The sequence below is a fragment of the Equus przewalskii genome, chromosome 6, assembly GCF_037783145.1.
Source record: "Equus przewalskii isolate Varuska chromosome 6, EquPr2, whole genome shotgun sequence".
NCBI classification, from domain to species: domain Eukaryota; kingdom Metazoa; phylum Chordata; class Mammalia; order Perissodactyla; family Equidae; genus Equus; species Equus przewalskii.
The window spans coordinates 93,247,852-93,260,568 of NC_091836.1; the positions used below are offsets into that span (position 1 = coordinate 93,247,852).

Genomic DNA, 12,717 nt, shown 5'->3' on the forward strand with positions numbered 1-12,717 from the left:
GTTGCATTTGCCTGCCAAAACTGACATTTTACTGTGGTTCCTTTTCTAGCTATTAGCTTAAAATGAATAGTTATCAAATATTATTCAAGGGTACCAGGCAAAGCCATATAAGAAAAGAAATGGAAGTTTGCAACATAGAAGAAAAAGTCCTGAATATCTGTGGGGGTAGTTAATGTTAATCGTGCCAAACAAAGAGCAGATACTGCTAGTTATGCCAAGCAGAATGCTATGGCATTTGATGTGGGACTTTGAAAAGAAACCTTGTACTCTTGAGAACATTAGGATATCAGACTTTCAGCTTGGGTTACATTGGTTTCTAGCAGAGAAGACCTGTATAATAGCCTTGGAAACACTCAATAGTTCAGGAAATGCGAAAGCACTGCATTAAAGATCTATGGGACAGAAAATGCATAGCTGGAGGAAGGACAAATCTTCAACATTATTGTCTCAATTTTCTTTAAGTGTTGCTTTTGACAAATATTTTCAGCAGTTATGTGTTTATGGAGAATTTTCTACAGACTTTCTTAGCTTATGTGCATAATCTTTTGAAGAAAATGTGTTAAACCAGAGAGTCATAAATAAATGAAAGTGTAGGAGAAGGAATATACCAAAAAGAATTAGCTCAGATTACCTTTACAGGAAAGACTTTACTTGTGCTACCACCTGGATTAGGAATTCCTCTTGGGTGGTTTTATAATACCCTACATATATTTTATATTGGTTTTTAATATAAAGATCTGCTTTTATGTGTCTGCTTCTCCTGTGAGTGAGCACCATTTTATACCCAACATTGAGCTAAGGCCTGACTCAGAGAAAAACTCAAGAATTGTTTGGAATTATTAAATAAACAATGGAAAAGTAAATGAATAAATTATTCTTAAAAATATGGGGCCAGCCCAATGGCGCAGCGGTTAGGTTCGCACGTTCCACTTAGCAGCCTGGGGTTCTCCGGTTTGAATCCCGGGTGAGGACATGGTACCGCTTGACAAGCCATGCTGTGGTAGGCGTCCCACATATAAAGTAGAGGAAGATGGGCATGGATGTTAGCTCAGGGCCAGTCTTCCTCAGCACAAAGAGGAGGATTGGCAGCAGATGTTAGCTCAGGGCTAATCTTCCTCAAAAATAATAATAATAATAATAATAATGGATGCTTATTTTGTATAACTCAGTTACACACATTGTTAAGTCATAGAAGATTACATATTATTCATATCTATCATTTTATAGATCAGCACAAGAAATATATTTTGATTGACTGTGGGTAGACATTTCCTATTGATATGTACCAAGCAGCACATGTTCATTTTTCATCAAAATATATCCCACAGTTCACTAAGATTGTGCATATAGAATTATAGGTTCTGAGGTTTGCTTTAGCTTTGTGATTTCTACATTCAGTTCTGTGGTTTCTACATTCAAAGCTCTTTGCTTAAAATCTGTGTGATATATATACCAAGTGAAACCATGGTAACGAACCATCCAGGATTAGGGTTCACAAGGAGCCATGGAGTATTCTGAAAAGATCCTGGTTTTGCAATCCAATAGCTATAACTTTAACATTCAGTTATGCCAGTTGCTAGATTTATCACCTTGAGTAAGTAAGTTTCTTAATATCTAGTTTCATTTCCCATCTGAGGTGGGCTTTTTTTAAAGTATTTTATGAATTTTGGCAAATGCAGTTATTCAAGAAAATGATATAAGACACATAAATTTGTGGAAAATAAAAGGCAAACAAACATATACAGAAATAAAATATCTTGCCAAAGAGCAGTAGCTAATTTCCCCCCAAACCTGGACTGCAGTAATGGCTCCTTTACACCTTTCCCTCACTTACTATGCTGCACAGATTTTTTTTTCAGTTCTGTAAATACATTGCAATCTTCCTACCTCATGGTACCTCACTTCTTCAGAGAAAATGTCCTTGACCACCTCTTAAAGGAGGTCTCCTTTATTATTCTCCATTATATAACAGTGCCTGTATTTTCAGGCAATTTATGTATATGTACCTATTTCAAAGAATTTATGCATACATATATATTTATACAAATTTATTTCTTTGTTCAACGTCTAACTCTCTTCTAGAATGGAAGTCCCATGAGGGTGGGAATTATATGTCTCCCTTGCTCACCACTGTGTATCCAGTGTCATCAGAGTGCCTACAGAGAGCAAAGGCCCAAATAATATCTGTTGAATGACTAGGTGAATATAGGAATGAATCAAATGACAGAAAATACTGACAGCATTGGTGACTATCATTAAGTTAGTCACACCCCATATTGGGTTATAAAATAATATCTACCAATGCGGTAGTCACCTTTCTCCCAAAGAACGTTTGAAACTTTCACTCGTGTTTGAATATTATAAGAAAAGGAAATATAGAAGTTGCTGCTTTTTGAAGCTACATGCTAGGGGATAAGTGGATTAAGGAGAATGGTATTATTATAGTGTTCCCATCTAGGCCATTTCTCTGGGGTCAAGGGACTCAGGGCATTTCTCTTTCAGTCCAACATCTTTACCATCAACTATCACTGTCTTCCATCTGTACCTTCCTTCTTTCCCACCACCAAAAAGAATATTTATTCTTTTACTCATATGGTCTGTTAGAGTAAAAGGCTGTTCTCAACTAGGGCCCCAAAATAGAGAGTGACCATTTGATATTCTACATCAGTGTTGCTTAAATAAAAGAAAGTATCAGATCATATTATAAACGATTCATAGGCATAAAAACTTACTGGGACAGATTTGTCCTATGCTATTCCTATAGAAGACACTAGTTGGTCCTTAACTAAGGGGAATTGTGTGGTGTTTCAGTAAGGATTTCAGTATACTTTCTGGATGTTTGGCAATTCCTCTTCAAAAGAGTATTTTCTTTCCTTGTAATTACAGAGACTCGGAAAGCTGAGAGACTGGGTGTTATTCTTCCAGTTAATTCACAGTTCTTCCTTGCACCTCTTTCTAGTTCACATTTTATTTGCACAATGAGAATTAATGTGGAAATAAATATATATTTTTATAAAACAGAAAGATAAAATCCACACTCCTAGCTTTATATGAATTTCATCTGGTCAACTATGTCTTATTTCTGTAGCACAGCTTTCAAAACTTGTTCTGTTTTTTATTTTTCAAGATTCTCATTTGTCTCCAAGGGCAATGCACCTAATACCTTTCCTTGTCTTTATTTGAGTTCATGCATTTGAAGAACTCCTTAGAAACTTGGGGTTAATTCATGAACTGACTATAAAATTAAGTAGCTAAAAATTATTGACCTGAACCATGTGAGTGGAATTTAGTTAAATTTGTCTTATGATAAATATGATAATTACTGAAACGTAACTTTCCTCTGTCTTCACCCTTGCCCATACTTGTTATGATCCAGATTCTGCACTGCCTCAAAAATAAAATTAAGATGAGTAACTGCAAGGCAAAGTTTCGTTAATTGAATATTTTATGTACTGATGCATTTGTATTATTCTTTCACCTTTCAATCACTACATTCAAAATTTACTTTAATATAGATAATAATAGAAAATAACACTTTAATACAGCCTGGCCCCATTGCCAAGTGGTTAAGTCCGCATGCTTTGCTTTGGCCACCCAGGGTTTTGCCAATTCGGATCCTCGGTGCGGAGCTAGCACTGCTCATCAAGCCATGCTGTGGCAGCATCCCACGTGGAAGAACTAGAATGACCTACAACTAGATATACAACCTGCACTGGGGCCTTGGGGAGAGGAAAAAAAAAAAAGAGGAAGATTGGCAACGGATGTTAGCTCAGGGCCAATCTTCCAAAAAAAAATTTACTATAGAGAATCAGCATCTGGGCAGGTGAATAGGGAGGGCAGTGAGAGCAGATGTGTCTCTAGACATGCTCCCTCTGTGTTTTAGCCTCCACCACTGTGGCCTTTGCTAAATGTTCTTGACGGTTCAGTGTCTGTGAATTTTGAGGTGAATGGAGTTCAGGAGTTTCACACTATTTTATAGACGCACCATTATGTGATGGTTTTAGTGCTAGAAACCGCTTAGAATATGAACCTCCTTTCTATTTCCTTTTCTCTGAGCTTTAAGTCATGTTACTTCTCCTCTCGAAATCTCAGTTTCCCCATAGCTAATAGAAATAACAATATCTTGGGGCCGGCCCGGTGGCGCAGCGGTTAAGTTCGCAGGTTCCGCTTCTTGGCGGCCCGGGGTTCGCTGGTTCGGATCCCGGGTGCGGGCGTGGCACTGCTTGGCAGCCATGCTGTGGTAGGCGTCCCACGTATAAACTAGAGGAAGATGGGCACGGATATTAGCTCAGAGCCAGGCTTCCTCAGCAAAAAGAGGGGGACTGGCAGTAGTTAGCTGAGGGCTAATCTTCCTCCAAAAAAAAAAAAAAAAAAGAAAAAGAAATAACAATATCTGCCTTGTAATATTGTTGGAGTATTAAGTGAGATAAACACAGACATATATTACATATATTATACGTTCACTGAAATACTATATAGATACACACACAAAGTGCCTATAAAATAATAATAAAAAGCCTAACAGCATAGCAGAAAAACTATAAAATAGCTTAGTCACTTAAGAATTATAATTGGCTAGGAAATATATGAAAATATGCTCAATCTGTAACATGGAAATAAGATAGTTTTTGGTTGGCTTTTATTTTCTTCAGTACTCAAACAGTTGATACTATCTGGAGTTGGCCAAGATATAAGGAAATGGATTCCATATTGTATTATTTTTGGAAGTGTGAAAAGATAAAGCTTTTAGGGAGGACAGTTTGGCGTTATTTATCCAAATGGCAAATATTCATTTCCTTCCAACCAGCAATTGTACATCTAAGTATTTCCTCTTAGAGAAATACTTAATGTATACAAAAATGGCATATGCAAGAATGATAAAATGTGCAAGCAAAGGCGTATGCAAGAATAATGGCAGTATTATTTTTAAAGCAAAATATTAAAAAGTACTTACATGTCCATTGACAGGGGAGTGATCAAATAAATTATGGTTTATGCATACTGTGGAATATCATGCAGTAATTTAAAAAGGCTGGGATAGATCTACATGGACTGAAATGGAAAAGTATCCAAGACGTATCAAGTGGACAAATGTATAATGTGACGTATTGTATAATCCCATTTGTGTAAGAAAACTACTTTGTGTATATACTTACATATAGAAATGCATAGACAAAGATCAGTAAACTAACATTTGTTTCATTTAGGGAAGGAATTAGAATTTGGGAATCAGAACGAAAATGGGTTTTTACTTTTTATTCTATTTACTTCTATAATTTAAAACCTTTATAATAATATTTTTATGCATTTACTTGTGTAACTTTTTTTTAACTTTTTTTTTTTTTTTTGAGGAAGACTAGCCCTGAGCTAATATCTGCCAATCCTCCTCTTTTTGCTGAGGAAGACTGGCCCTGAACTAACATCCATGCCCATGTTCCTCTACTTTATATGTGGGACGCCTACCACAGCATGGCTTGCCAAGCAGTGCCATGTCCGCACCCGGGATTCGAACCGGCGAACCCCGGGCTGCCGAAGCGGAACATGCACACTTAACCACTGTGTAAAGAAATCAATCCCAAAACGAATAAATAAATTCACCAACCACAAAGCCTGACATGTAATAGGCACTTAGTAATAAGTCACTCAGAAGTCCCTTTGCCCTGTGTGGCATGAACCCCAAACCCCACAGTGAAGTGAGGGGATTTCATGGTTGTATTCACATCATACACACAGTGTACATATCCACCTGCTCCACTCAGGTGTCAGTCAGAAACATTTTGGGGAGTCATTCAGAATCAAGCAGCTTTGTGAAAGTTATCTTCTACCAAGGTAAGGTGAAATGGGGAAATGTGATAACCATTTTTCTGAAAAACTATGCCTTATAGTGCCAAGTTCCTTGGAGGTCACAGCGTTGACTTGGTTCGTTGTTTATGCAGATGGGGCTGTAAAGGTCTGTTTTATAGACTTCCTAAAGGCACTGAGGTTATTGAGAGAGCTGAGTCATAGCCAAATCTCCATTCCACAAAAATTTCCTGAGTACCTTATGTGCCAGACATTGGCAGGCGGCAATGGACATACAGAGAAGATCTGACATAAACCTTCCGCTAAGGAGTACACAATGTTGTAGGGGTGGTCACTCGACTCACGTGCAAATATTCTTTTGCTAAAAGAATGTTTGTTGAGGGTCCACCATGAGCCAAGCGCTATTTTCGACACTGGAGATAATGCAGTAAAGAGAACAGGGCAAAGGTCAGCACCATCATGGAGCTTGCATTCTAGTGAGATATACAGACATACTCAAACTAAGTAAGTGATATATATAGTGTGGTGAGAGTGATAAGTGTGAGTCAGAAAATAAGCAAGAGAGAAGTGACCTAGTAGCTAAATTTTTCACAGATGGTGGGAAATAACCAGGAAGTGATAAATGAAAATGAACAAGGAAGAGTACAGGAGTAGTCTATTGGTAGGAATTTGAAAGCTGTTTTTTGTTTGTTTCTTTGTTTTTAGGGGGGAGCGATGAAGAAGAATGGGGAGATGTAGGTCAAAGGGTGCAATCTTTCAGTTACAAGAAGAAGAACTTCTGAGGATCTAATGTACAGTATGATGACTATAGTTAACAATATGGTATTGTAAACTTGAAAGTTACTGAGAGTAGATCTTAAGGATTCACACCACACACACAAAAAAAGAGTTAACTATGTGAGGTGATGGATGTATTAATTATCTTGATCTTAGCAATCATTCCACAATGTATATATATATCAAATCATCACATTGTGCACTTTAAAATATGCAATTATATTTGTCAATTATGCCTTGATAAAGTTGGGAGAAAAATAAGACTGAATTGAAAGAAAAAATTAGGAGTAAGGGAGATGTCTACTCCATGTGAAGTCAGGTTGATGTGAAATGTGAGGCTGTGAAAAAGAAGAGAGGCCCCCCTGGAGATGGCTGCAAGGAAAGCAGTGTTCTTGGTAGGGAATGTGGGGCAGTGCCAGGTGTGGTGACATTGTGGAGGGAAGTGGATTATCCGTAGAGAAAGCTGAGGATGATATTAAATGGGTTTTCTGATCTTTGACATGAGTTTCCAGCTACATAGTGACAAAGTCTAGGTAGGAGATACTATCAGAAATAGCAGTATCCAGAGACATTTAGAAATTAGAACTCCAGGGATGAGGAATGGCCTGAGATTGACATACCAGGGATGATGATGGATGAGGACAGGGGAGTGGGGCCATTCTTTGCTGGAACACACAGTTGCTGGGACTTCCATTAATGGAAGCAGAGTCTTGTTGAGGGGTATTCTTACTTCAAACAGATCAGCCTTCTCTGCATGAGGAGAGAGGCTGTTACACTGAGCACTAGAATGCTCCCTCTTGACCCCTGCCTGCTGGCCAGTTTTTGTACTATACTATGCTGTTGCTTTCCAGCCTCTCGGTCACCGTTAGTGCATTATGCATGCACTTAGAGGAGGATGGTGTTAGTGCATTATTGGAGTTAGTGCCTTAGGCATTATACCCGTGTTGAAGGGAGGGTAGGATATACAAAGAAGGGCTCCATTTAGTAATAGTAATTTCAATGTTGATGCGTTAGATTTTATTTGTTTTGCTGCTGGAAAACCTATGTGGATAGATTTATCCAAAGATGATCCAAATCATTGTTCTCATAACTCATAACTCTCCAATTGAACTTAGTTATGTTTCTTTTTTACAGAACCTTTAAAAAATGATGAAATGTCAAACTGGAAGAGGAGCTTTTTATTTCTCAGAACTATTTGACAAAAGTCTCAAACACGTTCCCTGATAAAATATCAACAAAATTACCTCAATTAGTTCTACCCGCTGGGTGGTGCTTTTCAGGAGTACTTTTCTGAAACAGCCATCACAAGGATTAAAATTATTTGTTGACTTATGCTGATTATTTCTTATTGCTAAAACTTGCCATTTTGAATGTGCAGGTATAAATATAAGCAAGAGTGAGATAGCGAAAGAAACATCGTTAAAACCATCCAGGAGATCCCTGCCATGCCTCGCCCAGAGCTTTGCGTACTCCAAGAACTTGAGCCAATCTACCTCACTCTTCCAGTCAACAGAGAGTGAATCTCAGGCTCCCACTTCTGTGACCTCAGTCTCTGCTGACAAAGCAGAGCAAGGTGAGCAGCTCTTCCTATTTTCTGGTTCAACTTATAAAGAGTGCTTTTAAACCACTACTTCCTTCCTTTCTTCATCCGTTTTGCTAGTATTTATCAAGCTCTTTAGAAGGAACAGTATACTGTGCCAGACTGATGAAAGGCCACTGTTTGTCAGATGTGTTTTCATTTCTTTCTTATCTTGAAAATAGCCAACCCCATGGGAACCTGGACCTAAGCCTTGCTGTTTGCAGGAGAAGACAGACCAGCTACATGAATATATGACTCATTACCATTTCTGGAGAGAACTTATAGCCAGAGATTAGGTAGACTATGTCAGCAATAATAAACTCAGTTTCCTAAAAAGAAAGACCAAAGACTTTAAATAATACTGGCAATAAAATGTGAAGATTGACCTGCACGAAGATATGGTTGGACAGGTGTTCACAACCAAATGTTGGCTTCAAAGCCTTGGATAACACAAGGGCTGAAATATAGTCAAGGGCTGATGCCACATTAAAGAGACTCTGTGGCTGTCCTCAGGCGCTCTTCTACACACATCTGCCCATCTGAGGCACACCATTATGCCTTTAGACAATTCCTTTTCACAAGTCAGGAGTCAAAGTACAATCAGGTCCCCGTCATTCAGTGGATGGGGTGTGCTTTTACTTGCCCATCCCTCTCTAAGAGGCTGTTGTCTTATGAGAAGGCGTTCATTCCCTTATGATTCCTTAACGTTGCTTCTTCCTCTGGAGAATTTGAAAATACCAAGATTCTCTTTTCAATAATATTTCAAAATCACTACTGATTATAAATAGTCACCTTACACCTATGTCCAATAAGGAAAGTGACTAACTGTTCAAGAGGATGAAGGTATTAAAATATAATAGAGACTTATCTTTCCCTTATTGAGTGAAATTTTAAATAACTAATTTCAATTCATTAACTTAAAAAAATTCTGGAGGTTTGACTATTGTTTGGACATCAGTCACCATGGTCATTTTTCTAACAGTTGTTATGTTTTTATTTCCCAAAACTATGAAATGTCTTTTTTTTTCAGTTAACACCGAGGAGGATAAAAAAGACTCTGTGCTCAAATGTTCTTTTGCTGACCTCGGTGATTTTTGCTTGGGTGAGTTGATTTCTAGCTCTTCCTTCCTCCTTTCCCCCTCTCCAAAGGTAAGCTGTCTTCCTCAAATCTAGAATATTATTTTTTTAAGAAAAAAAGAAAAAATTCATGCTTTGTCTTTAGCATTTGATGGGTGAGTATAGTATTCTAAGGTTAAAAAATGATTAAGGTATTATGTACAGTTTGAAATTCAAGTAATATAAGAAGAATTGTAATGAACAACAATCTGGTAACCAAAAAAAAAGTTAACAATTTCTGCTGCTAGTCTTTTGAAAATTTCTTTCAATTCTCTATTTATACTCCTATTTCTAGATTTATCAAATTTCAGAATTATCTGTTGACCCCCTGTTGTGCCACATAACGGTTTAGCCTATTTGCATAACCTTTCAATTTTTCATAGTTATATTACCATTTAAAATTTTAAACCTCTCTGCTGATTAAATCTATAACTTTAAATAGTACATCTACGCCTTTATACCATACTCTATCACATTTCAACAATATCTCCTGACTCCTCACTTGGCAAATTTATTACAGCTATGAAAATAATGTTTTCTGCAAATGTAGCATCCGCTATCACTTCTTTTTCTACGGTCTCGAGTTGTTAGGGCCTCTCTGCCACTCTTGAATAGCCCTATAGTCAAGGTCAAATTGATTCCACTTTCCAACCCTCCATCAAATACTCAAAATCATGCTACACTAAGCTTACTTTTTTGTTTATATCACAAAGTTTTGTTAGTTTTATTTTCCTAGATTATCTGATTTCTTTTTCTTCCTGTGAGAAAAGAATATGCCTTCTTCTAAATGTACCCATTATGTGCTAGATTATTATTTTTATATCCTTCATCTCAGTCTTCTTCTATAAGAAATTCTTGGATTTCATTGACTTCTCATTGTGTTACTGGGTTAATTCTAGTTCCTAACATCCCATATATTCCTCTTTCTTAGTTTCCATTCTCATTGTTTCAAAGCATATCCTTAAGCAACTACCTCTGAAGGCTTATGTTAGATGCAAACTTTCTAAGTTATTGTATATTTGAAATGACTTCCGTTTGCTCTCACATTTCATTGATGTTGCTTGGTTATAAAATTCTAGATTAAAAATCATTTCCCTCTAAATTTGTAGACTGATTCACTGTCGTCTAGGGTCCATTGTTAATGCTAGAAACCCATTGCTGTCTGATTCTTGTTCCTTTGACATTTATTTTTTTCTTCTCTCTATACATTTTTAGTATCTTACTTTACTTTTTGTGTTATAAAATTATACCACATTAAGTTTACATGTTTGTATGTGTGAGTATATCCATGTGTGTGCACAATTATGCATGTGCATGTACGTGTGCATGTGTATGTGCGTGTGAGTGTGTTCAGTCATCCCGCCCTAGAGATTATTTGCATATTTCATATTTCATATTTCAGTATGTCTCATGCCTCCTTTCCACCTCTGTGTAATTTTCCTGTAATTTATGCACTTTTATTTCCTCCTTTTTTTTTCTGGAAGTCCAATTTAAAAGTTAGACATTTTCTTTCATCTTATGGTTTCAATTTCTGCCTCTTTTCTGGAAGAGTCCCTGAATTTTTCTTCTAAATGTCTTTTTCATTTGTGTGTGTGTGTGGGGGGGTGTGCAATCATATATGGGTATTTAATTTCCAAGACACATTTTTGTTTTCAGAATGTAACTTCTCAGAGGATCCTATTTCATGAATACATCTCTGATGTGTCTAATAACATTTGTGATTGTCTTAAGTTTTTCTTTACTCTTTAAATTTGAGTCTGTTTTTCTGGAATCAGTTTTTCTGACTGTTTAAATTAGTCATGATCTTTTAGGCTATAGAATTTCCTAAAATTTCTGTTGATCTTTGGTCATCTATTTACATTTAAGAATAAAAGAACAGGAAAACTGACTCAGAACTCTGAGTGCACAAACAAGTCCTAGAAACAAAAAGACTTCACTCTAGAGTGGCTGGCTAAGAAGCCGTGACTTCGATGACCCACCAGTGTCACACTGAGGACTGTGCTCTAACGTGCCCATTCCCACATTACTGCTCTCGCACCCGGAATTTCTTTAGAGAAAAGGTTTGTGTTTGCATGTTCTGTGGTCAGACCTTCAGTTTTCTTCATGTTTTCACCCCTGATTCTCACTCCTGGCCTCTGTTTACCTGCCATGTCCAGACATCTCTAGGATTTGGCTAAGGAGATTCACTCTCTCTTCCTGCCTCTGTACAAATTCTAGGTTAAGTAACTCCATCAGTTTACACTCCTCCATCAGAATTTTGCTTGCCAGAAAACTGTTGTAGGTTCTTACTTTCTGAAGGTTATTTTATCGTAAGATGCAGTCTCCAGAGGAAGGGACTACAAACATACTTGAAAGCTCCTTCAGCTATCTTGAACTCTGCTTCTTTACTATCAACTAGTTGATGATAAATGGTTCTTTGACGAGATATTTCACTGTCTGGAGCAAAGGAGGAAACCTGTGCAACATTTATTTTAGGGACTCAATACAGTCCCTAAATTTTATATTTTATATATATTAATTTTATATCTAAAAATCTATCCCAATAAAAATAATAACAGAAATGAAAAACATTTTTGCTCACACTTTTATTTATAAGTATCAAACTTAGAAATGGAAGCAAATTGAATATTCTAGTAATATGGGAGTGGTTAAATGAATTGTAGAACATCTCCATGCTAGAATATCACATAACCATTAATAAATTGTATTATCGAATGTCTAGTGACATGTTAATAAGTGGGTTAAAAAGAGCTTAAATACAAATGTAGACCTCTCATTTTAGTTAAAAATGTATTGGAAAAGAACTAGAAAGATATGTACCAGCGTGCTAGCTAATAGTGAGTATCTCCACATGTTGGGATGATTTGTGGTTATATTTCTACTTGATGTCTGTATTTTCTTTCTTTTTTCTCCAAACCACATATACAAATATGACTATGTAAAGAAAAATATTCACATCAGAATTTTTTGGTAAGTAGGGAAAAATGCTCATATTTCAGTCAAAATAGCCCAGAGTTCTATTGATAGTTTTCAAATCTGAAATTTGAACTAGTTGATAGTCATCCAGTATTTGGAATAATAGTGATACAGAAAGATTCTATCCTGATCCCCCATTCCCAGGCAATATAATCTTACTTTTCCTCTAACAGAGACAAGTTTCCTCAACCTCCTCTCTATCCTTTTGCTGTTATCACATAAGATTTGCTCAGTTGATCAAGGCTTACATTCATGTCCATAGCTTGCTGGACTTTCCTATGAGCAATGCCACTGAACTGGGTCTTTTCCTTCTCATAAATTGAATAGAAATAGAATAAAGCCAGAATTTATCAAAAAGTGGTACTATCTGCCCCGACACTATTTTACAACTTCAGAGTGAATTTATTTATAACCTGCAGAAGTTAAGCCCTGAGTTTTCAGTAGTGAACAGTTTGGTGGCCTGGCCG

The 12,717-nt window shown here is 36.8% G+C and overlaps 1 protein-coding gene and 1 long non-coding RNA gene across 10 annotated transcripts in view; one reads left to right on the forward strand and one right to left on the reverse strand.

Annotated features, from left to right (window-relative positions):
- ANO3 (anoctamin 3) overlaps window positions 1-12,717 on the forward strand; it is a 452,178-nt gene that overhangs the window by 252,396 nt on the left and 187,065 nt on the right. For all 9 annotated transcript variants that reach the window (XR_011541296.1, XM_070624550.1, XM_070624551.1 and 6 more), the window contains 2 exons: window positions 7,958-8,152; window positions 9,189-9,260. Coding sequence is in view for 5 of the 9 variants with exons in the window: in XM_070624550.1 (XP_070480651.1) it covers window positions 7,958-8,152; window positions 9,189-9,260 (267 nt within the window). In the remaining 4 variants the exon portion in view is untranslated. The remainder of the gene's footprint in view (window positions 1-7,957; window positions 8,153-9,188; window positions 9,261-12,717) is intronic.
- LOC139084021 (uncharacterized) overlaps window positions 1-12,717 on the reverse strand; it is a 135,410-nt gene that overhangs the window by 84,353 nt on the left and 38,340 nt on the right. The window lies entirely within an intron of this gene.